The following is a 23,964-nucleotide window of genomic DNA, read 5'->3' on the forward strand; positions in this document are numbered from 1 at the left end:
TTAGGCTAGCATCATCGTCCCCACATGCCAGGTCCCTGCTATGTTGTGTTACAGTAGTGTACTGGCCCGTTAGGCGGTACCTAACGGTGCACACCTAACCCCCGCTTCAACAGCTCAGCGCGGGGCAGCTGTACTTTGGGGGGCCCTCCACCGCCCGAGTCTGACCTCTCATAAATCAACAGACCGTCTCGTATCCCACCGTAGCTTCCAGATCTTTCTCCTCTCCATCGCTCTGCCGCTTAAACAGCTGGGGCACCAAACTGAGCCAACACCTGCCAGATATTGCGTCATCCTCACTCGCTCTGGTCTTCCATTTCTTCACTGAAATCACCTCTCGATCCCCCCTTGGAATACCTCTCGCTTCAACCCCGAGCCAACACAACACCGCCCTTTGAGATGGGGAACCATGACAAGGAAATCCTCGAGGCTTCGGCCAAGCACCCCATCGTGCCCCTCGAGAAGGGCAAATTCTACACCTACGGCACCGCCGGCTTCCGCTTGAAGGCAGACCTTCTCGAGGGCATCTCGTACCGCGTCGGTCTCCTTGCGTCGCTTCGGAGCCGGAAGCTCAACGGGCAGGCCATCGGCGTAATGATCACCGCCAGCCACAACCCGGCCGCCGACAACGGCGTCAAGATCGTCGACCCCCTAGGCGATATGCTTGAGCAGGATTGGGAGCGCTACGCCACGGCCCTGGTCAACGCCCCAAGCGACGAACAGCTCGTCCAGGTTTACAACAGGCTGGCCACGGATCTCAAGATCGATCTGAAGAGTCCTGCCAAGGTCATCTACGGCCGCGACACTAGACCTTCGGGCCACAAGCTGGTCACGGCCCTCGCTGACGGTCTCGAAGCCACCAAGGCCGAGTCCGTCGACTACAAGATCCTCACCACCCCCCAACTGCACTACCTCGTGCGGGCAACCAACAGCGAGGGCACGCCTTTATCGTACGGGAAGGTCAGCGAGGTCGGATATTATGAGAAACTAGCCGAGGCTTTCGTCCGCGCCCTGAAGGGCAGGAAGATCAACGGGACGCTACAGGTGGACTGCGCCAACGGTGTTGGCGGGCCTAAGCTGACCGAGCTCCTCAAATATATTCCCAAAGACAAGGTTAATTTTGACGTCAAGGTCGTCAACGACGATGTCCTCCGTCCCGAGGTTCTCAACTTTGAAGTACGTACCCCGCTTTTTTTACTCATGATTTTAGGTCTTGCTAACCCATCGCTCAGTGCGGTGCCGATTTCGTCAAGACGAAGCAAAGAGCTCCGCCCACCCCCAAGCCCCAGCCCGGCCTCAGGTCCTGCTCCCTGGATGGTGACGCCGACAGGTTGATCTATTACTGGGTAGACCCCGAGAGCGGCTTCGTCATGCTGGACGGCGACCGCATCTCCTCCCTTGCCGCCTCCTTCATTGGCGACCTTGTCGAGAGTGCCGGCCTGAAGGACGACCTGCGCATCGGCGTCGTGCAGACCGCCTACGCCAACGGCGCCAGCACCAACTACATCACCCAGCATCTGAGGTTACCCGTGATCTGCACTCCGACTGGCGTGAAGCATCTCCACCATGTGGCTCAGGGATTTGACATTGGGGTCTACTTCGAAGCCAATGGCCACGGCACCGTCCTCTTCTCCCCAGACGCCCTCAACGCCTTCAAGAAGAAGGAGCCGCAATCGCCCGCCCAGAAAGACGCACTCGACACGCTGGCTGCTCTGGGAGATCTCATCAACCAGACGGTTGGCGACGCCATCTCGGACATGCTCTTGGTCGAGGTGATCCTCGCGCACAAGAACTGGTCGCTCCGTGACTGGGCCATGACCTACATTGACCTCCCCAACCGCCTGGTGCGGGTCGAGGTGGGCAATAAGGATCTGTTCCAGACGACCGATGCCGAGCGACGTCTGCTGCATCCGGAGGGCGCCCAGGACGAGATAGACCAGGCAGTCAAGAAGTACAAGGACGCGCGCGCCTTTGCCCGAGCCAGCGGCACCGAGAACGCTTGCCGCGTCTATGCCGAGGCGGCCACCCGTTCCGAGGCCAACGAGCTTGCCGAGCGCGTCGCTAGGATCATTGAGCGCTACGGGGCCCTTTAGGGTCGGGACCGAGCCGTTTCGTCTTCGGACCTGGAGCCTTCCACCCTCTCGGCTCTCCATCTCGACACCAACGGCAGTGATAAGGAGAGAAACAACATCGTGGACGGCCCTGACCGCAACCGCAACCGCAACCGCAGCGTCTCGTTGTTCTCCGAGCCGCAGCCCCAGTCACAGTACGCGCACTCGCGGCTTGATTCATTCGGCAGGTATAGCACGACGGAAACCTTTGTGTTCGAGATGGAGGAGGATATCCAGGAGAGGAAGAGGTTGCGTATTCCAGTTCCGAAGTATGATGCTTTCAGCAGCGGGGAGCCGTCACCTGATCCTAGTCTGGTGCCGTCGAAGTCGTATCTGGAGACCTGGCGTTCACGACCAAAAATGGAAGCGCTAGAACTGAAGGAGACGGAGGAGAATGGGAATGGGGAGGGGGAGAGCAGCGAAGAAAAGCAGAATATCGCGGTTAAGAAAATTATGGATGATGCATTGGGCAATGTTACCGAAGATGTCCAGGGGGGCCAATAACCGGGACGAAACTATCACTTCCCAGAACTCGCCGGCGGACAAGACCAGGGATTGAAAAGTTGAACAGGCAGATGCAGTCAGGGAAAAAGAATAGCGCTTGACTTTTTCTTTCTTTTCCTTTTACTTCCTTTTTTTTTGGGCGTTTCTGCTCATGACCTTGGTTTCTCTTGGCACTCTCTCTGCTCCGTTCTTGTCAGCGGTTCTAAGTACACGGGCTGGTATAGGAGAGTGCGTATGGTGCGACAACACGATGAAGAAGAGGATGATGATGATTATGACGATGACGCACATGACCATGATGACCAGTTAGCCTCCGCAGATAGCGAAAGAAGGCAAAAAGTCCACGATATTGGGGTAGCAAGCAAGACGATGCTAGTTCGTTGAGGACTCGAAAGAGGGGCGTCACTCGCACAAAATTCGGTGGCAAGGAGTATCATCAACCGGGACTGCAGCAGAAGAAAGATTGAAACAAACGAGATCCCTCTAATATATTCGCCCACTTTTACGGGTATCCCTATCCATCAAGACACTCATTCATAATCATGAGCCACGCTTGTTCGGGTGTCAGTTTTGCTTTTCTCTCGCTCTCCTCCACTCCTCGCTGCCACCGCTTCTCGCAAGGGCGATATAAACCCAACAGCAAAAAAAAAAAAAAAAAAAAAAAAAACGCCAGTTTGAACCTTCTCTAGTCGTGGCGATCCAGTTGCGACGCAGTCCACATGGCGAATGCCAAGATGAGCTTCCGGAAGTCATCAAGCCATCCCTCCACGGCCCTCTTCAGCCACTCTATCTCGTCCGGCACGTCACCCTTCCAAGGCTGCGCCTAGCACATCTTGTACAGACAGGTCCCGCTGGCCTGGCGGTTGGGGTCCTCGGTCGCGAGGTTATACTCAATCTTGATGTCGAGGTCGCGCTTGTTCTTCTCGTTGGGGCGGTTGTGCAGAGAGCACTCAATCTTCTCGCCCTGCTGCACCGTGAGCACGTCCTTGAGGTAGAAGACGGTCTGCTTCCAGTGCGTGTACTTGGTGTGCGGGCCCGTCGAGAAGCGGATCGGCTTGTGGCAGGCCGTGAACTCAATGTCGAACCACGCCACGAGCGCGTGGATAAAGTCGTCGCGGCGCGCTGTCAGGTCAAAGGGGCAGCTGAACGAGAGGTCGGACGGGTTGACTTTGTAAAGGTCAAGGGTGAGGATGGGGGTTGGGTCGGTTACGACGGCTTTCAGCTCGACCGTGTCGACGAGGGGTTCCGAGAGCGCGGTTTCTTTAAGGGGGGAGTAGTCGAAGCCATAGACATTATCCCAGACTGCGGGGTGTGGTTAGCATCGGTAAGTGCGGTGAACTGGGCCAAGGAAGTGAAAAAAAAAAAAAAAAAAAGGAAAAACGTACAGCCGATCTTCTCCTCCTTGTAGTCGCCGTCCTCAATACCAGCGACGAAGATGGTAGCCTTGTCAGGGAAGATTAGGCCGTCCTTAGCCAGGTACTTGTCGCGGGCGTACAGCACCGTGTCCAACATGCTCTCGTACAGGAGGAAGTACCCCATCCACTCGGAGATGATGATGTCGACTTCTGGGTAGGGCATCTTGATCTCCTCCATCTTGCCCTGGATCAGCGTGATCTTGTCGGACAGGCCGTTGACTTTTACGATCTCGCGCGCCTTGAAGATGATGGTCGACATATCCACGCCAATGACGTGCTTCGCGCCGGCCTTGGCCGCAAACCTGAGAGTTGTTCCATCAGCGACTGCTTGTGTAGTCTCTGTGGCCAGGGAGAGGGACATACATGGAGAGAATGCCGGTACCACAGCCCACATCCAGCACGATCTTGTCCTTGAAGATATGCTTGTTTTGTAAAATCGCGTTCATGTAGGACCTTGTCCGAACCTCATCTTTCTACAAAAGGCATACGAAGCACGTCAGTTGAGCTTTGTCCTGAGTTTGAGGGATGAGGAATGGACGGGAAGCGAGAAATACACACCAACATTTCCTCATGGATGCCTTTATCGCGGGGTTGCCAAGGTTAGCCAAAGGAGAGATTGTGCGGGGCAGCCAAAATAAATGCTCGGCTCACCATGGTGGTTGTAGCTGGAGCGAAACAGTTAGCATTGGTGCGCGACCGTGAATCTACCGTGAATCTGTGAGCAACCGAGTCGAGACTTGCCTGTTGAAGTAGTGCTGCTCCGCGTGGTCCAGAGACTTGAGCTGCCTCTCGGCAACCTCAATGTCCATGCTATCATCACCAGCCATTCTGATCTCCAGTAAAGCGTAGAATAGTGAAACTATCGGCGTGTAAAAGATGTGACCGAACCGCTGTATATTTCAGCCAAAAAAAAAAAAAAAGAAGCAGGACCGCGAGGGGAAAAAACGTTGATGGTATGGGCAAGGCCTACGGGTCTGGACTTGGGTTTGCCTTTTTGCGCAGAGAATTTGGGTGGAAATCCCAGGGCGTTTCCGCGAGTCGAATGTGGGGAATGTTGCCCCGCAGTGCCTGTACATTAAGTTCAAGCGAGCCGCTAATGCAGAAAGGAACCAGAAGGTAAGTCCATGCTCACCTAGGTAAAGAGATCTATATCTATCATATCAGATACGCGCGGTGGCAAGGGCCAAGTTGCCCCTTCAGTTTCAATTCGGTTTTTTTTCTGCTTTCCTTTTCTTTCCTTCCCCGCCTCCCTTTCCTTTCCACATTTTGTGTTTTTTTACAGTTGCCTCTGAAACAAGGCTTTATTTATCACGGGATTTTATCACTTGAGATGATCAGCCAGGCACAGATCTGATAGACGGAACGGACCCCACCAATGTAAGAGCCATCACAGAGTAAACCTTCTTGGCCTGCTTGATGTCGTCACGTCCGCCTGCGGAGGAAGTGTCTGTTTGCGTAAACTCTATCTGCACAGCCTGGTGGCCCCCATTTCCTGTATTCCCAAAACACCCAAACAGCACGAATTCCCTTGGGCGGAGCTGCCCGCCTAACATCCGAACGCCCGATAATGCATGTAGAAAACCTCGAAACCAAGCCAAAACGGTTCCAGCTCCCTTTTCAAGCCATGCCTGCCATCTGCAATAACCGTGTGCCCACTTTTAGGTTGGCATACTCGTAGGCCTTAGACTCCGGTGGAAACGTGCCATTAGCGGCCCACAGGTCGACTAAGGCCTGCATTGGCTCAAGCTCCTGAGGCTTGAGCAAGTCCAGCGTCGTGGCAGTCAAGATGAAGTGACTGAAGCAGCTGTTGAGCTGCTTTTCCAGGTTGAGATGATAGAAGGGCTCCACGAAGTGAGCCCAGTAAAGATGGGCGTAGACTCGAAACATCTGTAGGAAGATGGTCTTGCAGATGCCGGCGAACTCCTTGGGGAACCCGCTGCGCTTGCCTATCCACTCGTCCGGATTGTTGAGAAGAGCACTATTGGCGATATTGGGATTGTGGGAGAAAGAGACGCTGGCGGGGTCGGTCGGGAAGATGTTGGTGTCATCCACTTTGCTCGAGATCCACCGCTGCATCAGCACTATGTAATCGATAGCTGGCAGCTCGACGCGTTCATAACGGTCACCCGTCTTGTTAAGCCACGTGTACGAGTGGTTTCTGCACCTGGGGTCAGCATCTAGGCCACGCCGCGAGAGGGAGAGCACCTTACGGTCCGGCAGACATCCGGGGGCACGTAGTAGCATTGCAGATACTCTTCCCGTTGGCCTCCTTAGCATATACAACATGGACAAAATTCCAAAGGTTGCGATAATGCTCAACAACTACCGTCAAGAGTCAACCATAGTTCTTGACGAGGAAGGAGGAGGAAATACCTTGGTGTGCCATCCATTCGCCCTGCTCGACCGTCTTGGGTCTGCTGCTGAGAGTCATGAAGTTACCCTTGACGATATGCTTCGCATAGACCGGGTTGAGCCACATGGGCAAGGGCTGTGGGAGGCGATAGGACCTCAACACCTCGTCGCCCGTGGCCCCTGGGCCAGGGGTCAGAGGCAGCGAAGGCGACGCTGGCATTTGAGATGCCTTAGCTGACAAGTTGCTTGATGACTTGCTCCTCTGTGAGAGGCCCCTGGGCGGGTTGAGGTGGCCATCGTCCGAGGAAGGTGATACAGGGCTCTTCGTGCTGCCCTTGCCCGTGGCTCCCCTCAACCGGGCATTGCTAGCAAGTACGGTTAGCAACTTCGCTGCTCAGCGTTCACCGCAGGGTCGTGTAGTGGGAAGATGTGCCGTCGCAAGACCTAGGCCTGTCCCACTGTCTCATCCCGCGAACGTCATGTGAAACCCGAGAGGACCACGGCATAGGTTTTGGCAGCGATAACCTCTTCGTAAACGACCTCTTAGGGAAAAAGAAGGAAGCAAGCATCCGCGAGGATCATGATAAGCAATGTAAACACTTACATTCCAGAAAACAGGTTGGACATTGCAATTGATGGTCTCGTGGAGGCCAGAACTCTGGACGTCGGCGGAAAATATCACACCTCCTTTGCGAGAGAACGGGAAGAAGAGAGCGTAGGGAGCTAGCTGGTCGGCTACCGGGCGGATGGAGGATAGAAGTCGATAGGCGCACGATTGAAGTCCGATCTTTGTGGTAACGACTCTGTTCACGTCGAGCAATCAAATTGAATCGACCGGTCGGTTCAATTTGTCGCGCAGAACTCTTGCCGCCAGCATTTGTGGCGTCGTCGATACTAGTGGTAAGTAAGGGGAAGGAACCTGGAACAGTGAAACGCACCCAAGAGCCAATCAGTGCCAAGCAATTAGGGGGGGTTGATCCCGTTCTTGGCAGATTTGGAGTACACGTGACTGCGTGTGAAGTTGGCGGGAACACTGCCCCGCATTCGGCCGGCCTGTGAGAGAGAAACGCGTTTGCCAAGAGATCTAGTTTAACAACCTGAGTCGTATCCGTTACCTTAGGCAGTACAGAGTATAGGCCGAGATCATCCGCAAGCATTGAACAGGCAGCCACCTGCCGCTCAGACAACCAGAGCAGGAGGAGATGCCTTTAACATGTGGAATCGTGCCCCGCATTGCCAAACTGCCCTTAGCTCGGATGTTCTTTTCGATGCCCAACGTTTCGGACCCCAAAAACAGATGAAGTCGCCGTCGCTTGGTGAGAAGGTTGCATTCTTTGATCAGCTTGAAGCTCTCGACTATGTGAGCGATGGGAACGATGAGATGGATGAAAAAGAACGAGACCACCGGGATAAGTGCCGCGCCTTCTTCGGCTCGCGAAAGAAGGCTGGAGCAGCAGCGAAGCGAATGCCTCCGACATATCGACGTCGGACGGCCTCAATGCCTACTCCAGCTGCAACAACGCCGGCCGGTCGGATTATTGAAGCTACCCCGGCCGCTCGAAGACCTGGTATCAGAAATGCCCCCGCGGTCGAGCCGCTTCCCGCAGAGACAACATCGGTGGTTAAAGAGACACCGGTCCCAGACACTGCTCGTCCTCCACTGCCTGCAACTCTTAGGAGGAGTACAACTCTTCCGACGCCTTCTTCACCGGCAGTTGACCAATCCCCTTCGGCAAGTACAGCGCTGCGGAAGCGGAAACGACAGCCATCAACGAAGTCGGTGCCCGAAGCGGCCCAGATCTTCCAGGGTCTCACTTTCTTCTACGTCCCAAACAACGACATTGCCCCTGCACGGAAGTTACGCATCGGAAAGGCACAGGAGCATGGGGCTCAATGGGTCCGCAACTTGGCCAACGCGAGTCACGTTGTTGTGGACAAGCACTTGGAATACAAGGACATTGAAGGTTTACTTGGCTCTGACGCTCGGGGTTCCCTGGTCATTGTCAACGAGGAGTATCCCATTGATTGCATCTCTTTCCGCACGCTTCTCAATCCAGACCAGAGCCGCTACAGGGTCACGGGCTTCCCTGGGGTGAAGCACAAGATCGATTCTGACCAGGCCGTGCCCGAAACTTCTCAGAGTCCTCATCATTCATTGCAGGTCAAAGCACCTCGAGAATCAATCAGGCAAAGCTCTAGGCACTCCTCGTCAGATATTGAACAACCGTCTCTTCCCGGACGCGCTCGAGATACGCAGCCAGATATGGCGCACAAAAGTTCCTCTGCCATCGCTGGTAGCACATCCGAGGCTCACATCCCCCAGGCCAGTCTCTCACATCATCAGAGCTGCAACCCCACGCGCAAGGCTCCTTCTCCGCCTCCCCCAGGGACAACCAGTACCAAGGACGAGCTGTCGGAGTGTATCGAACTCCTTCAGCAGTACAAAGATCTTCCCTTAGACGCCGAGGAGGACGATCTTCAGTCGGTCAAGGATGCTGAGGAGGCATCAGACTCCGAAATCGAGGTGAGGTCAGCGGACGAACGAGCCCACAAAAGGACGGCCAGAGCCAGCCGTACCGCAACAAAGGAGATACCCTTCGAGGAGCGCTTCGCCTGCAATCGCGGGGGGACCAAAGACAGGTCCGCCGACGCCCGAAACCCCAACGCCCATACCATCGAGATCCTCCAAAAGATGTGCGACTACTACGCACGCGTCAACGACACCTGGCGGACTCTGGCCTACCGCAAAGCCATCGCCACACTCCGGCGGCAACCCACGCGCATCACGACGGAAGATGAGGCCTTTCGTCTTCCAAACATTGGCCGGCGCCTCGCCGCCAAGATTGAAGAGATCGCCTGTACCAACAGGCTGCGCCGACTCGAGTACGCCAACGACGAGCCCCTCGACCGCATTCTCGAGCTCTTCCTCAACGTATACGACGTCGGCCTCAGCCGCGCAAACAAGTGGATCGCCCAGGGCTACCGGACACTCGACGACCTCCGCCTCAAGGCCGACCTGACCCCGAACCAGCGCATCGGCGTCGACCACTACGACGACCTCAATTCGCGGATCCCCCGCGCCGAGGTCGCCGCCCTCTTCGCCTACGTCCGCCGCGAGGCAGCCCTGCTCGACCCGCGCGTCGAGCTGCTCGTCGGCGGCAGCTACCGGCGCGGCGCCGAGAGCTCGGGCGACGTCGACATCATCGTCACCCGCAAGGGGACCAGCTCGTCGGCCGAGCTGGTGCCGTTCCTGGAGGAGCTGATCGCGGTGCTGACGCGCAAGGGGTTCCTGGTCGCGACGCTCGCCGCGCTGCATGCGCAGCGCCCGGGAAAGGACGGGCCGGGGAGCAAATGGCACGGTTGTTGCGTTCTGCCACGGGAAGAGGGCCACCAACCTAGCGCTGGCGGCGGCGGCGGTAGTACTGGTGGTGAGGCTACCACGGAACAGAGGCAGGTGTGGCGCCGGATCGATTTCCTGCTGGTTCCCGAGTCCGAATACGGCGCGGCGCTCATCTACTTCACCGGGAACGACATCTTCAACCGTAGCATGCGGTTGCTTGCGTCCAAGAAGGGCATGAGGCTGAACCAGAGGGGGTTGTACAAGGAGGTGATGCGCGGCAAGAACAGGGGGAAGGTAACCGAGGGCGAGTTGCTGGAGGGAAGGGACGAGAAGCGCATCTTTGAGTTGCTGGGAGTGAAGTGGAGAGAGCCTTGGGAGCGGTGGTGCTGATGCTGAGCTTGCAGAGGGTCTGCGAGGGCCATGTTAGATAGATACCCAGGTTATGAGTGAGTGGTAACGATGAATGACCTCTGTGTCTATAGAGAATGAGGGCAGTCACATAATTATTCCCCGTTTCAGCGTGTTGTGAAACCCCCGCAACTTCTCGCGTCATCACACGATAGAGGAAAAGCGAGCCGAAGATTCCTGATGATTCTCAGTTGTATTAAGATAAAAAGAAAAAAAACGACGAATTACCCTTCAACTCCCGTGTCCCGTATCCCAATCATATTTATATATCTCTCCTTTGTATGCGATGCAACCCCCGAAGCCGTGACGGTCATGCGAACCAGTCGTAACGTCATCAAGCCCCAGCGATGCTGCAAGGCATAAAAAGAATCATTTCTATGTATGTACAACCGTAAAGCAGCCACACAGTGGCGGTTGTTGTTTTTTATTTGCGTGTCGTGGAACGAGTCGCAGACTCTCCAACATCATTGTTGTTGTTGTTGTTGATCCGGCAACTTATAACTTTAGTTATAAAAAAATCGAAGCAAAAAAACTTGTGGGAAACAAAAAAAAGGTAGAAAAGAAGAGAAGAAAAAGAGAAAGAAGCGATCAAGGTCCCAAAAAAAAAGAAAAGAAAAGAAAAATATTGCTTCAGCAGGCGCCGTACTTGACGCCCCTCTTGCCGACCTCCTTGCGGCCGACGGGGCACTCGGGCAGGATCCAGCCGCGGGCCCGCTTGGCCTCGCGCTTCTCGGCCAGCTGGGGCTGGGGCATCCAGGCGTCGCGGGGCAGGGCCTTGCGGCGGGTGCCGTCGGCGGGGGCGCCGATCTCGGCCTTCCAGTGGGCGTGGCCCGGCATGGGCTCGTCGCCGGCGAGCATGCAGAGTCCCCAGAGGGCGAGACAGGCGGTCATCTTGGCCTCGTCGGGGCGGACGAGGGGGCCGAGGCCGTCGTGGACGTCGAGGTCGTCGGAGGCGGCGGCGGCGGCGGCCGCCAGCTGGACGCAGCCGACCTCGAGGAAGCCAAAGTGCGGGGTGGGCTCGGTGCCGTTGCGGACAAAGACGAGCTCGATCTCGGTCAGGATGAAGCCGTAGCGGCAGCCGTGCTCGCGCATGGCGTGGTGCAGGTGGGCGAGGCCGCGCAGGTACTCGACGCGCTTGACGTTTCCCTCGGCGCGCATGCCCGTGTTGAAGCGGTCGAAGCTCTTGACGAGGCCGACGACGCGCGCGGTCGGCTTGCCGCCGAAGATGGCGGCGGCCGACGAGGACTCGCCCGCCGCGTTGGCCACGAACATGCAGTCGGTGGCCATGCCCAGGTTTTGGTAGGCGGCCGTCTTGTTGGGCGGGACCGAGAGCTGGAGGGGCCGCTGGGAGCAGAGGGCCAGCGCCGCGTTGAGCTTGGGCAGGTAGTGGGCCGCGTAGATGGAGTGCAGGGCCGCCTCGGTCTCCGGGTGGCGCTGGGTGGCGACGGGCGCGGGCAGGACGGCCGAGGGGATCGGGGCCGACAGGCAGGCGGCGGCGCCGGGCATGGAGAGGATGGAGGCGGCGGTGAAGTCGGTCCAGGGGCGGACCTGCCGGACGTCCCACCAGAAGTGCTTAGTGTGCGGATCCCGGAGGGGGAAGGAGAGGGTGCGGACGAGCGACGGGGCCGGGTTGGGCGCCGTGAGGTACGAGTAGAGGGTAGTGGCCGGGGCCGGGGCCACGGCCGGGGTGATGGGTGCGGCGGGGGCCAGGGGCGAGGGCGAGGCCGGCTGCGGCACGAACTGCTGGTAGAGGAACGACGGCTCGGGCTGCGGGAGGGCCTGCGGCTGGGGCGGAGGAGTCGGGCTGCTGCTGGCGCGGGCCGGGATGTAGGCAGCGGCGGCGGGGGCGGGCGGCATCTGGAAGGACGGGAAGTAGTTTTCGACGGCGACGTTGTCGAGGCTGCATGACGACGCCCGCCTCGAGTGCATGGCCGGCGTCGACGACACCGACGACTCGCGAGTGAAGCTGACGGGAGAGCAGAGCAGAGGGGCCGGGTTGCTGTCGTCGGGGACGAAGGAGAGCGCCGAGGAGAACGAGATAGTCTCGGGGTTGGTGAGGCTGCGAGTGTGCGTGGGACGGTAGGCGCTCTTGTTGCTGTTGTTGTTGTTGTTGCTGCTGCTGCTGCTGCTGGGGAGGGCGGGCGCCGGAGAGGTCCTAGCCCGCTTGGTGGGCCGGGGAGCGACGGCCGGGGGGATCATGGCCTGGTCTTGGCTGCGGATCTTGGGCAGGAGAAGGGGCCCGTGAGTCCGGATGGGAGAGCGGGCCGGGGTGGTCCGCGCGGTGCTGGGAGCCGTGACCGAGTCGGCCGGGGACGACTCGAACGAGTACACGGAAGCCTGCGAGCTGGAGCGCGAGTGGCCGGCCTGGTATGGGACCTCGAGCAGGGACGGGTCAAAGGTGAAGCTCGGCGGGGTGGCCGGTCCGCATGATGGGAAGGTGAAGTCAAAGGTAACATCCGCTGCCAGACTGAGAGTTGGACTGCTCGTCAGCATCCCCGATGAACCCCCCCCCCCCCAAGAACCATAGGTGAGAGGTGAGAGAACAGAGAAGGGCAACTTACGTGGACATGCTGGGCGATCGGTCAAGATGTGTGTGTCGTCTCGAACACACACACACTTACACACACACACACAGCAGATTATAGAATTAGTGTGCGAGAGAGCTCCGCGAGGAGGCAAAGGTGGAGGCCGGCTCCGTTTGGTGTAAGTGAAGGGTGGGCAAAGAGGAAGAAGAGAGGGAAGGGAGAAGGAAACGACGAGGTGGTTCGAAAATATCGACCAAGCCTCTCTCTCTCCAGACAAGTCCAGAAATCTAGGGGGTCTGAGAAGATGGATGTCTGAGGATGGACAAACAAGAGCGACGAGAAGGGGGGGGGGGGAAGAGAGGTTGTACTTATCTTCAGAGGCAGATCATGGCCGGAACCATAGGCCACAGATGGCCGCCGCGGTGCGGGCCAGGATGCATGACCCGACTCGCGGTGCGGGCTACTGGACGCGGCGGTCTGGAGACGGTTCGTGGCATGTCGCTCGTGTCAAGGTGGTGTGGACCGTAGTCGTGTGTACTCGTACCTTGTGTAGTACCGTAGCATGCGTCCGCGGGTGGATCCATGGAGATACCCCCCTCCGGGCGGTCAAGAAAAGAAAGGCAAAAAAAAAAAAAAAAAAAAAAAAAGAAAGAGAGAGAGGGAAGCGCGGAGTGGGTACCGCGATCCCGCGCTAGGATGGAAAGCCAGAGTGACATTGATGAATCCAAACTGCAAGAGAGAATGGCAGGGTCCTTGCCTGGTACGTACCACACCTTACCTGGACTACTCCATCCTACCCGAGCTGCAGTCGCGTAGCCTTAAAAATTTCGCACGCTGCTATTCGACGAAATATCAAATCTGAAACACGGGGTCGAGCTGCCCATTCTGTGGGGTTGTATAGGGTGTTGCGCCCAGAGAAGAGACGCCTTCCCCAGGCTTATTGAGATGACGAGGCCGGCGTAGCACAATGGCGGGTATGTACGTACCTACCCTTTGCCGCTGTGTTCGGCGGCTCTGGGCGATCTAGGGAATATCAGGTGAACCCTTGTCCGAGCCGGGCGCCTTCACGCTTCTGACTGAGTGAGCTTCATGGTTTAGAAAACTGCGGCCCCTTCCAACGCCCAGTTCATTCCTATGTTGGGGCGGGGGAAAACGAAGTATGCAATGTTGATGCAGGATATTGTGCAATCCGTAAGACTGCGGGTGACCGCTCCATGCCCAAAGCTGCACAACGAATTGAACTGCCAGTGCTATCTCGTCGAGTAGTCCAACCGTGGGGTCATGTCATCAGAGCAAAAAATCGAATGAACGAGAAAGCAAGAGCTGTTCCTGGCTTGGGCGTTGCAAACAAGGCAAGTTGAAGTGCATTCTGGAAATCTGATTGGCCCGGTGTTTCTTGCCAATGCAAGTCGCCTGCGGGCGTCTAGTGTAGTGAGTCATTTTCGAACACCTGGCACTCATTGCATTAGCGGGCTTGTCGCTGTCCGACCCCACCCCGCACGCTTCCGGGCGCCAATGGGAGGCTGAAGCCCGGGGCGCGCCTCTCCCGCGTCTTGGCGCGCCCCGTCGCGGCTCTTCTTTGGCGTCGGGATTCACGCTTCCCGCGCGGCCGACGCGGGCGCGGATCGCGCCCGGGACGTGGATGAGCCGGGGGCCGCAGGGCAGCCACAGATGTGGCTGACACGCCTCCGTAGTGTGCCAACGCCAACACGACCTTAATTATGACTTCATTAAAAAAATACCAATGTAATCCGTACAGTACCTACACTATAATAAGCCAATGCCTGCCCAGTGAAACAATGCCATTGGGATACTGAAAATTATTAAGCCCCCCCCCGAATGGGTCTCATCAAGCGTCTCTCGCACAGACTATTCGTTGAGCATTTGTCTCGTTTCGTCTCAGGCCTTTTTTGGGCAGCTTTTGCCTTGTGACTTCGGGGGCCGCACTTAGTAAGGGGCCTCAGAGAGCATTGTTTAACCACCCTGGTCCCCGAGAGATGCGACCGAGCCCCGACGACTCCCAAGTTTATTTTTGGCCAAGACATGCATCACCAGCAGCCGCTAATCGAGATCTCTGTTCGGCTCAGTCCGCTCGGACATGGACGTATTTCGTTCCTAGGGCTGACGTACGGTCCTGATGGCTTGCTTGAGAGCGGTTACTGAAATTGCGATTGTTTGACGAGCGCTGGAGGCAGCCCATGGTCCGGCGGCTATCTCATTTTTATTGCCATTTTGGGAGCCGCTTAGCGGACCGCTGGCGCTTGCGGGAGCGGAATGGTATCCGTACTGTAATCCGTACAGTACCTTCCCAACCCCCCCTGTTAAGGTTGGCCTATGTGTTTAGAGCGATTAGCTTAGCAAAATCCAGCCACCCCCTAACAGTCGAATGGGCAGCCGCCATCCGATGTTCTCACCTTGAGACCTAGGCGGCTGCTAAACGCCGTAGCCCGGACGTAAATCAAATCAACCCTGGGTTCGGAACACCCTACGTTCCGTGGCTGCTTTCGTAATGGCCCTCTTTCCCAGCCGTCCGCGTCAGCGCTATTTGCACAGCCTCATTCCTGCTCGCCGGGCGCTTATACGTTGAATAGTCCGCGCAAATCGGGGCCCAGGTGAAACCTCGGTGAGGCTACGCGGCTATGGACGGTGTCCGGTGAGTGTGTGTGTGTGTGGCGCGACAGGAACCATGCCACAAAGCCAAGACCCCAAGAGGCACGAAACACGAAACACGCGACCACGTGCTCCCGCGTCTTGGTCTCGGACCACCTCTCCCCGATTCGTCGGTTACCCCTTGTCCGTCGCGATGCAAGTCGCGCCCCTCGCTCAGCCAATCCGGCCCGCGCAAAGTTCGGGGTCTCACCGACACTCACCTGTCAGGTTCGCGATTCGGCCCGTCGATTGGCCATCAGCGCTCTTCCTGCTCCCGACCTCCACCCAGGGCATGACTTCTCAACCTGCAGCCTCGATAGCGGCTCCAAATGCAATGCGGAGAAAACAGAAGTTTTCTTCTCGACCCGCAACAGGTGCGGTGGGATAGTGTACAAAGAGGCGAAGCACTAGTGTGAGGGGAAGAAATTCCCGCATCCGGCAGTGTGTTTCCATCTGTTTCCTCGCATCCCGCCCCGCGACTTCCCGCCGTTTAGGTGTTTCAATCTACAAGCTTCCCAATCAGGAAAGCCACATGTACACTCACACGCTCACACCGCACACACATCAACTCGTTGGCTTCGTTTCAGGTGAGCGGTGCAGATGCATGTTGCAAGTTCCTTACATGACTCATCTATCCTCCGCCGCAGCTCGGCATATCGGAGGATCGCCATCTCTCCTTTGCCGTGCCGATGATGATGTGACGTCGGGGTTCCTGTATCACCCGCGGAGAGAACAGAGACCGAAGGGTATGCAGAGTACGGGTCGACGAGATACCATCTGTTTTCGACCCGCCTAACCTTTGCGTTTGGACTTATACAAGTCTCTATTCTTGTTTCACGTGGAGAAAACCAAAAGAACACTACGTCAACATCAGAACTACTACTACCAAGCAATGAGGACACCAACAAACGAGTCAACCACTCCAAAAAAAAAAAAAAAAGCCTGTTCGGAGAAAAGCCTAAGAGAACCTCCGTCAGGCCCCAAATTGAAGGCATGCACCTCCCTCTCACCTCCCTCTCACCGACTCGACATGCAAGAAGATGGAAGCGACGCTAAAAGGAAGGAAGAAAAAAAATACAACCCGATTCCCCTTTAGATTCCCCTTTAGCGTTGTGAGCCGCATATGATGCAGGTTGGTGGTATTGCTGTACGTATTCAGCCGGCGGTGTCCATGGTAACCCGGTCCATTTAATCCGGCGGTGAACTTTGGCGATGCCACCACGCGTGTCCCGGCGGCACCGGTGGCAACATTTCTTTTCTTTTCTTTTTTTTTTTTTTTTTTGCAAGAAAGGATTTGGCCGAAAACAAGGGTGCACGCGAATCCCACCGTTCTCTGGGCCGCTGGTCTCTTGAGAACACTGCGTCTCGCACAGAGGTCGAAGTTTTGAATGAGAGAGCCACTGAACCTTGGCTTGTCGAGTTTCCAAGACACCAAAGAAAAGGGGCCGGGACCATCGGCCAACAACATTAGTGCTATGTAGGTAGGGAATCATGTCGTGATGGCTTTCCACAACCACAGCCAAACGACGGAGCCAACTGGCTCATGAATTGTACGATACGACTACGCTCTCCGTCTAATCAACCAGACCCAGTCCCGTCTAACCATCCGCATCATCGACGTAAACAAATGACAAGAAGCCCCGCTCTTGCGCAGAAGCAGCCCCGACAGCTCCCCCGGGAGGAGGAGGAGGAGGAGGAGGAGGAGGAGGAGGAGGAGGAGTAGCACCACCGGCACCATTGCCTTCTCTAACCAGTCGCAAGGCCCTGAGCATGCCCTCCAACCGCATCTTCTCGGCGACCACCATGCCCTTGGCCAGGTCCCGAATCGCCCTCCGGCCCAGCCGCTCGTGCATCTCCCTCCAGCCGGCCAGCTCCCCCGCGACGGTCTGCTGCGCGTACCGCAGCTCGCGGCACAGCGTCTCCGCCTCGCCCTCGCTGCGCCGCGCCTTCTCCTCGCGCTCCTCGTTGACCCGCTGCCGCGCCTCGTCCAGCACCGGGAGGCTCAGGCCCAGCGGCCAGCGCGACGAGCGCGCCAGCGAGTTGTAGCTGCGCTCGGCATCGCGCCGGACCGCCTGGATGCGCGAGATGGTCTGCGGCGGCCGGGAAAGCGCCTTGAGGACGGACTCGACGTTGTTGTAGAGCGCGAGGAAGGTGGAAAAGAAGCCGGCGCTGGGGGACGAATGCGACGGCGTTAGTGCGCGGACGTAGGTAGCAAAGGCGGCGGTATGCGACGACGGGAGAAAGGTGAGGGTGGAGAGGGTGCGGGAGAGGATGGCTGAGGCCTCATGAAGGTCTTTTTTTTTACGTGGCTCTCAGTCAGCGAAACGTATGAACAGAATAGAAATAGAAACCAAGAGAGACTCACCGATGGCGACATTGTTGACCACATTCGCCCGCCGCGCCACGCTCCTCGTGGAGAAATGCACGCTTCGGACCATGTCCCGCGCGTGGTCGATGAATTGCGACACCTCGCGCAGGTCCTCTACCGGCTCGTACTCGTCGTGCACCTTCTCCATCAGCGCGTCCGCCTTGAGCTTGCTGCGTTCCGCCATCATGTCTAGCTGCAGGTCCGGCACCAGGAAGAACTCCCACAGCATCTCGTGCGTGGCAAACGTTGGGTGCTGCAGTAGTACCCTCAAGAACCAGTCCATCTTGATCTGCAGATCCTTGAGCACCGCGCGACTCGGTTTCGAGGGGATCTGGATCGGCGACCGCAGGTCCGCCAGCGACGGGATCCACGATGCTGGATTCTCCATCTGCAGTAGCTTCGCCAGATGCTCAAAGTCGCTCAGGGAGCGGCGGCAGGTCGTGATCGCGAAGCTCTGCTTGTCCACCGGCGCTCCCGACTTGACCACGAAACGGACCGACGCGTCCTCGACGAAGTAGGCGCGGACGACGCCGGTCGTCCGGGAATCCACGCTTGGCATTTGCGAGAACAGCGTCAGGTCGTCAATCTTGCTCCGCACCTCGTCGTCTTTGGCCAGCTCGACCGCCGTCAGGCCCCTCAGCTCCCGGGCGGCGATGTCGACGCGCGGGTCGCCGAACAGCGTCCTGACCATGTCGAAGCGCCCGTATTTGCTGGCCAGCATCAAGGGGGTGAACTGTTTTTCGTTTGTTGCGTTGACGTCAACATCGCACTTTTGGAGGATCCTCAGAGCCAATTGAGCGTCGTTGACGATGTGCAACAGCGTATTCCCCTTGATATCCACGTGGTCGTCCAGATGAAGCGGCTGCCCATCGCCTTGGGCTCTGGTGGCCGCATCCAGCGCCTCGCTGACCATGGTGGCGTAGTTAGGGTGATCGTACGACCGGCATAGGGCAAATAACGGCGTCTGGCCGTTCTTGTCTTTTTGGCGCCACGGCAACAACTTTCCAATCCGCTGTATCAGAAACGGGGCGTGAAACAGGTAGTGAGCAGCACTCCTGCCCCAAGTGTCCTGAATGGCAAAGTACTGGGAGATGCGGTCATCGCTCGTGGCATCCAGTAAGAAGTCGAGGACGGTGTTGGCGATAGCCTCGTCCCCGAGCTGCACGGCAGCGCTGAACACCGTGGTTCCCTCGTTGTTCTGGTCGTCGAGAATGACCTCGGCAGGATAGTGTTGCCTCAATGACAGCAGATATCTCAGAACCCCCAGCTGTCTGTTCTGAATAGCCATCATTGGAACCGACTCTCCAAAGGCGTCTCGGGTCTGGGCAAGCCGCTCAATGGACGTATCTCCCTCGATCCCGCTCATCGTGCCGATACTCATAGGCATAGACCGAAACGAGATTTCGGACCCGCTGGACATGCTCCTCGTGTCCATCGCAACCTTCTTGGTCCTCTTGGGGGGCGGCTTGGGGGGCTCGGTCTCTTTCGTGTCCGTTCCATTTTGGAACGGAAACACGTGGCTCAGACCGGAACCTCGCGAGAGACTCTCTGCGGTGGCGAAGCTCGACGAAGACCTCCGAGAGACTCCGTTCGTGAAGCTCCAGCCGCTCGAAGATTGTCGTCGTGAGTGGGATGATCCGAACGTGCCGTCATCATCCTCGATGGCATCCTCGTCCGGCTCCATGATCTTGCGGAGTTCGGGCAGGTCACCCTTCGACACAGCGTCCCACAGAGCTCGATTGCGTCGACTTGCTCTTCGCAAGCCCCCAGAATCTCGGTCAAGATATGACAGGACCGCCTCGAACGTGCTGAGAGCATAGCCCATCTCGCCGCTCTCGACGTCGTCGACGAAGACAAAGTTCCGCATGTAAGTGAGCCTCGCCTGGAGATGCTTAATCTGTGCTTTGATCACGACATAGAGCAACAGGGACACCAGCGTGTCCGCGTTGATTGTCATGACCGGTTTCTCGGACGCTGGCCCTGACGCTGACGCTGACGCTGGCCCTGGATGTGGCACATCCGAAAGTTGGGTTGCCGCCCTAGTCGTTGCAAGTAAGATCTCCATCATCTCCTGCGGACAGCTGGCGTTTGGCATCTTCCGGAACTCCTCGACAGCCCTGCCCAGCCTGTTGACGACGTCGCGCTTGGCACGGCTGCTCCCGCCAATGACGACGCCCAGCTGTGAAATATCGATACAGTCCATCTGCCTGATCTTGGCTTCCAACTCCAAATCTTCCGACCTTCGGAGTGCGGCAAGGCGTGGAAACACCAAATGATGCACGTTCTCGGCTATGTAGCGCTCGATGAGTCGTTCGACGAGGGGTCCCGTCAGATCCGTGGTGGCGCCCAAGAGAGAAAGCTGCTGCCTGTCGACGCTCTGAAACAGGTCGATGGCAGCCGTGACGGCGGTTTCCATGGCGGTCCGAATGGTCGTCTCGTCATCCTCAGAAGCCCCGGACACATGAGACCCGGTGACCCCCGCAACAGCGCCTTGACTGACATCGCTGTTTGACCTCGCCCTCTTCACCGCTGTGGAGATCGGCCCATCTGGCTCCGGATCCGGTATCTCACTAGCAGATGGCGGTGGGGGTAACGGTCGCTCGAACACGAGGGTGAACTCGCGGAACAGCTTCTCTAGCCCGGCCTGCATCTGCTTGGCAATGGCCGGAAAATGGATGAGTAGCTCATGGAAGGTCTTGATGTCCTTCTTCTTCTGCGGCGAGCCCGAGGGCTGATTCCGAGCCTCTGGCGGTGTCCCTTTCGACAGACGTTCACCGCCATCAGACGTAGGGGGTAACACAGCCGGTGTGATCTTAACCTCTTCCCATGACCCGACCAGAGGGCGCGAGATGTAGTATATTAGAAATGGGCGGGGGTCGAGCGTGTCAGGGTACCAGATGGCATCGTGAAGCAGGTTGGCTTGAGCCAGCGACTTGAAGCCTTGACGAGAGCGTCAGCATAAGTACTTGCTCAGGTGGGGGAGGGAGGAAGAGAAAGTATTACCCTTGTTGGTGAAGATGGATTGATCCTTGATGACCAGACTCCTTCCGTTAAATGTGCCGTACACCTTGGGCTTTCCGCGCATCTCGCGGAGGTTCTGCGCCGCATCCTTCCCGCCGGCCCCCTGTGATTTCGGTAAGGGGATGCGCAGCACATGGCTTCCCAGGAATTCATCCGAAGCTATGGAGGCCACCAGTGGCGCGCCCGTTTCGGTGTCGCGGGCGTTGAGTAGGACATCGGCGGTCGGGACGAGGAGGATGTGCTGCTGAGGCGGCAGGCACTGGGCGAGGATGGGGCTCTTGGAGAAGGCGCTCAGGAATGGGTTTAGGGGTTGCATTCATTCGACTGGTTCCGCGACAGCGCTGAGTGTGAGGGCGTCGCTATGGTCGTGGCCACCATTGGGCAGTTCCACGGGTGCAGAACCATACAGCGGGCTCTTTGCCGGGGCCCAAGATGAACGTTCGTATGTTCGATGCCGTGTCGATAGATGTTTGATGAAACTCCTGGCTGCTCTCGAATGCGGGCTGAGGGAGCGCAGAGCGGGGGAAAGTCAATCAAGGTGGTATCGGGAAATCGATGGCGGATGCTTCAGTCGGGACGGGCTGTTTGGAAAACCGTGGCAGTTTGCTGTCGTTTTCCAACCGTGCCGATGACAAGAAGACCAAGAGTTGGCGAACATGTGCGACAAGCACCGAGAGCGAGTGACGCGAGACAGGGATGTTGCTGTGAACTAATAGTGGAGACCATCATTCGCTGCATCGAGGTGCACTGCGCTGGCCAGCCCGGATTCTTGCACCTCAGAACTACCTGCCCTGATGAACCAAAGAAGGTTGGCCAAGGCTGATCTCCCGCCAAGATTAATAAGCAGTGAGAGGAAACATCTGCGCACGTCTTGGAAGACAAGTTATACCAGAATTATTAATTAAAGTCAGCCTGTTCTCATTTTTGCCAGAGGTTTCGGGACTGTAAATCCGAGAAGAGTCTTGGTTATACCGTACAAGCATACACGCTTTGTCCAGCGATGCTGCTTCACTTTTACGGAGGAGCCTCTAATCAGTTGCTGCAGTGCCTCTCTCAGTTGCGCTGCACTATGACAAAAGGGACATTTACTGTTGGCTATAATGCCGTAGCAGCGTGATTGCGAGGGCAACTTAATCTACGAGACGCACAGAGAGTGGGAAGGACAGGTCAAGCCTGTGGTCTCATGCCACTGCTTAATCTCGCCACAACTCCAGGACATCCTAACCCGGCATCGTTATCAGCAGAGCTGTGGAGCAGCGATTTGGCAGCATGACAGCTTCCCCCTGAGCTAGCAATCACCGCTCCTACATCAAGGCCATGCCCACAAGAATAGGTGCCTCGGTCCATGAACTTTTGTGTCATTCGATGGCTTAGCCTCATGCCTTGGCGGCGCCGGCCTTGATCAGCAAGATATCGCCGTCCTCAACAACGTAGTCCTTGCCCTTGGTCAAGACCTTGCCCTTCGCCCTGACCTCGGACTCGTCGCCAAGCTCCTTGAGGATCTTGTAGTTGTACACAATGGCCTGGATGAATGTCTTCTCGAAATCGCTGTGGATGACACCAGCTGCTTGCGGCGCCTTGGTACCAGTCCGAATGGTCCATTGACGGACTTCGTCAGCACCGACGGTGAAAAAGCTGATCAGGTTGAGCGCCTTGCGCATCTGAACAATGACCTTGGGCAACGCTGACTCTGCCCCAACCCGCTTGCACTCCTCCTTGACCTCCTCCTCACTTCCAAACCTCGTCAGCCGCTCTTCGAACGATACCGAGATCGGGATAATCGGGTCCCCTTCAGCGTGCTGCTTGACCCATTCGACAATGCTGGGAAGATGCTTGTTCTTCTTCCGGATGTAGTCTCTCTCGGACAGGTTGACGAGATAGACGCACGGCTTAGCCGTCAGGAGAAAGAGGGGGTTGATGGTCTCGACCTGAGGAAGGATCAGTATCCATGCCGCCATAATGTGTTTGTGGTAGAATGAGAATGTGGAATCGGGGTTGTCAGAATGGGTTTTTTATCTCAGTATGCACTCTGCGTTGTTGACGAGGCATTCGACGAGCTGGGTTATTGGATCGGGCCATTGGCCCTTTATCATCACGAAGGGGCAGAGAGAGAAAGAAAAAGAGAAAAAAAAAAAAAAGGTGGCCTACCTCCTTGGGAGTCCAGTTGCCCTTACGGACGTCCTTGCCGTCCTTGAGCCAGGCGAGGACCTTCTCAATCGTCGCCTCTTCTTCCCTCCACTGTTTCATCTGAAGGGACTGACCGCCTTGGCGCGTCTTCCTCTTCTGAACTTCGAGCGCCTTCTCGACGAACTCGATGTCCTTCAAGCGCAGCTCCTCACTGATAATGTCAAGATCGCGAATCGGGTTGACGTCACCCTCGACGTGGATAATCTCGGCATCATCGAAGCACCTCACGACCTGGAAGATGGCATCGACGGCGCGAATGTGAGACAAGAAGGCATTGCCGAGACCAGCTCCTGTTGAGGCGCCACGGGTCAAACCAGCGATATCGTAGACTGTGAGGTTGGCAGGTACCCGCGACTTGGGCTGGTACTTCTGGCACAGCCAGTCATAGCGCTCGTCGGGGACAATAACGCGAGCCTCCTCAGGATCGATGGTGGCATAAGGGAAGTTCTAGCGGCGGCATCAGCGACGGCGGCTCTTGCAAGTGGTCGCAGGGCTCAAGCATACGGCAGGGTTGCCCAGGTTGCACTTGGTGATGGCCTGGAAAAGCGTGGACTTGCCGACGTTTGCTAACCCGACCTGTTCGTCCGAGACAAGTCAGCCAAGGTGAGGCGGTGGCGTCGAACGAGGCAACCCACGATGCCGCTCTTCAGGTTATTTCCCGGACGACCCAGGAGGACCTTCTCCTCGGTGACGGCCTTCTTGGGGGGCATTTTGGATCTTCTTTTGCTATAGTGGCGAGTGGAGATGTAGACGAGCGTGCAATCAAGCAGCGGCTTTTTAGAAAACGCAGAGCTAGCTGCGGGGGTTCGAAGGAGGGGCAAGGGAGAAGCGAAGAGAAGAATGGATCGAATTGGGGTCGTCACGGTGACGCGCTCGTGGGCGTTCTGCCACGAGCTGCGCTGCGGACTGGTTGCTCAGACAAGTGAATGTCTAGCAATCGTTTGAGCGCCTGGTGCTGGCGATTAACGCGGCTGCCGGGTATCGCTAGAATTCGGCCAGTTGCTTGCAGGATTGATGAGATTGCGGGTGAAAATTTTGGACGAGCTTGCGGTATGGCGGGGTGACAAAGTATGAAACTGGTGGGGCG

The 23,964-nt window shown here is 57.1% G+C and overlaps 8 protein-coding genes across 8 annotated transcripts; 3 read left to right on the forward strand and 5 right to left on the reverse strand.

Annotated features, from left to right (window-relative positions):
• The first annotated feature begins 194 nt into the window (after positions 1–194).
• On the forward strand, positions 195–2,734 carry MYCTH_76680 (N-acetylglucosamine-phosphate mutase-like protein). Its single transcript, XM_003659118.1, has 2 exons — positions 195–1,173; positions 1,230–2,734. Exons 1-2 carry the CDS (start codon positions 397–399, stop codon positions 2,088–2,090), a joined length of 1,638 nt encoding a protein of 545 aa, XP_003659166.1. The 5' UTR covers positions 195–396; the 3' UTR covers positions 2,091–2,734.
• MYCTH_2295861 (uncharacterized protein) lies at positions 2,210–2,672 on the forward strand. Its single transcript, XM_003659119.1, has one exon. The coding sequence runs from the start codon at positions 2,328–2,330 to the stop codon at positions 2,610–2,612; it is 285 nt and encodes a 94-aa protein (XP_003659167.1). The 5' UTR covers positions 2,210–2,327; the 3' UTR covers positions 2,613–2,672.
• Positions 2,735–3,267: 533 nt separating the features above from the next.
• Positions 3,268–4,606, reverse strand: MYCTH_2295862 (uncharacterized protein). Its single transcript, XM_003659120.1, has 4 exons — positions 4,586–4,606; positions 4,391–4,500; positions 3,998–4,329; positions 3,268–3,914 (listed from the first exon to the last, which is right to left on the reverse strand). The coding sequence occupies exons 1-4, from the start codon at positions 4,589–4,591 to the stop codon at positions 3,436–3,438; spliced, it is 927 nt and encodes a 308-aa protein (XP_003659168.1). The 5' UTR covers positions 4,592–4,606; the 3' UTR covers positions 3,268–3,435.
• Positions 4,607–5,297: 691 nt separating this feature from the next.
• Positions 5,298–7,288, reverse strand: MYCTH_2295863 (uncharacterized protein). The gene is made up of 4 exons (XM_003659121.1): positions 6,984–7,288; positions 6,401–6,744; positions 6,238–6,349; positions 5,298–6,185 (listed from the first exon to the last, which is right to left on the reverse strand). Exons 1-4 carry the CDS (start codon positions 7,004–7,006, stop codon positions 5,645–5,647), a joined length of 1,020 nt encoding a protein of 339 aa, XP_003659169.1. The 5' UTR covers positions 7,007–7,288; the 3' UTR covers positions 5,298–5,644.
• A 388-nt stretch (positions 7,289–7,676) lies between these two features.
• On the forward strand, positions 7,677–10,109 carry MYCTH_76690 (uncharacterized protein; the record flags this gene model as incomplete). Its single annotated transcript, XM_003659122.1, has 2 exons — positions 7,677–9,746; positions 9,834–10,109. 2 exons carry the CDS (start codon positions 7,677–7,679, stop codon positions 10,107–10,109), a joined length of 2,346 nt encoding a protein of 781 aa, XP_003659170.1.
• Positions 10,110–10,623: 514 nt separating this feature from the next.
• On the reverse strand, positions 10,624–12,638 carry MYCTH_2295866 (uncharacterized protein). Its single transcript, XM_003659123.1, has one exon. The coding sequence runs from the start codon at positions 12,618–12,620 to the stop codon at positions 10,758–10,760; it is 1,863 nt and encodes a 620-aa protein (XP_003659171.1). The 5' UTR covers positions 12,621–12,638; the 3' UTR covers positions 10,624–10,757.
• A 3,962-nt stretch (positions 12,639–16,600) lies between these two features.
• On the reverse strand, positions 16,601–21,337 carry MYCTH_2295868 (uncharacterized protein). Its single transcript, XM_003659124.1, has 3 exons — positions 20,673–21,337; positions 17,667–20,609; positions 16,601–17,594 (listed from the first exon to the last, which is right to left on the reverse strand). Exons 1-3 carry the CDS (start codon positions 21,004–21,006, stop codon positions 16,900–16,902), a joined length of 3,972 nt encoding a protein of 1,323 aa, XP_003659172.1. The 5' UTR covers positions 21,007–21,337; the 3' UTR covers positions 16,601–16,899.
• A 532-nt stretch (positions 21,338–21,869) lies between these two features.
• Positions 21,870–23,724, reverse strand: MYCTH_2295870 (uncharacterized protein). The gene is made up of 4 exons (XM_003659125.1): positions 23,513–23,724; positions 23,382–23,453; positions 22,839–23,324; positions 21,870–22,618 (listed from the first exon to the last, which is right to left on the reverse strand). The coding sequence occupies exons 1-4, from the start codon at positions 23,585–23,587 to the stop codon at positions 22,067–22,069; spliced, it is 1,185 nt and encodes a 394-aa protein (XP_003659173.1). The 5' UTR covers positions 23,588–23,724; the 3' UTR covers positions 21,870–22,066.
• Positions 23,725–23,964: the final 240 nt, after the last annotated feature.

The sequence above is a fragment of the Thermothelomyces thermophilus genome, chromosome 1 (genome assembly GCF_000226095.1).
Source record: "Thermothelomyces thermophilus ATCC 42464 chromosome 1, complete sequence".
Classification (NCBI taxonomy): Eukaryota; Fungi; Ascomycota; class Sordariomycetes; order Sordariales; family Chaetomiaceae; genus Thermothelomyces; species Thermothelomyces thermophilus.

Bases quoted from the DNA above. Each gene is read 5' to 3' on its own strand.
- MYCTH_76680 (XM_003659118.1), top strand. From the start codon at position 397: ATGGGGAACCATGACAAGGAAATCCTCGAGGCTTCGGCCAAGCACCCC. The intron at 1,174-1,229 runs GTACGTACCCCG...CCCATCGCTCAG, and splicing joins CCGAGGTTCTCAACTTTGAA to TGCGGTGCCGATTTCGTCAA.
- MYCTH_2295861 (XM_003659119.1), top strand. From the start codon at position 2,328: ATGGAGGAGGATATCCAGGAGAGGAAGAGGTTGCGTATTCCAGTTCCG.
- MYCTH_2295862 (XM_003659120.1), bottom strand. The intron at 4,330-4,390 runs GTATGTCCCTCT...AACAACTCTCAG, and splicing joins GGTACCGGCATTCTCTCCAT to GTTTGCGGCCAAGGCCGGCG. The intron at 3,915-3,997 runs GTACGTTTTTCC...CACACCCCGCAG, and splicing joins CAAGGAGGAGAAGATCGGCT to TCTGGGATAATGTCTATGGC.
- MYCTH_2295863 (XM_003659121.1), bottom strand. From the start codon at position 7,006: ATGTCCAACCTGTTTTCTGGAAT. The intron at 6,745-6,983 runs GTAAGTGTTTAC...CGTACTTGCTAG, and splicing joins TCCAACCTGTTTTCTGGAAT to CAATGCCCGGTTGAGGGGAG. The intron at 6,186-6,237 runs GTAAGGTGCTCT...CCCCAGGTGCAG, and splicing joins CCCCGGATGTCTGCCGGACC to AAACCACTCGTACACGTGGC.
- MYCTH_2295866 (XM_003659123.1), bottom strand. From the start codon at position 12,620: ATGCTGACGAGCAGTCCAACTCTCAGTCTGGCAGCGGATGTTACCTTT.
- MYCTH_2295868 (XM_003659124.1), bottom strand. From the start codon at position 21,006: ATGCAACCCCTAAACCCATTCCTGAGCGCCTTCTCCAAGAGCCCCATC. The intron at 20,610-20,672 runs GTAATACTTTCT...GCTCTCGTCAAG, and splicing joins ATCCATCTTCACCAACAAGG to GCTTCAAGTCGCTGGCTCAA. The intron at 17,595-17,666 runs GTGAGTCTCTCT...GTAAAAAAAAAG, and splicing joins GGTCAACAATGTCGCCATCG to ACCTTCATGAGGCCTCAGCC.
- MYCTH_2295870 (XM_003659125.1), bottom strand. From the start codon at position 23,587: ATGCCCCCCAAGAAGGCCGTCACCGAGGAGAAGGTCCTCCTGGGTCGT. The intron at 23,454-23,512 runs GTGGGTTGCCTC...TCGGACGAACAG, and splicing joins ATAACCTGAAGAGCGGCATC to GTCGGGTTAGCAAACGTCGG. The intron at 23,325-23,381 runs GTATGCTTGAGC...TGCCGCCGCTAG, and splicing joins GCAACCTGGGCAACCCTGCC to AACTTCCCTTATGCCACCAT.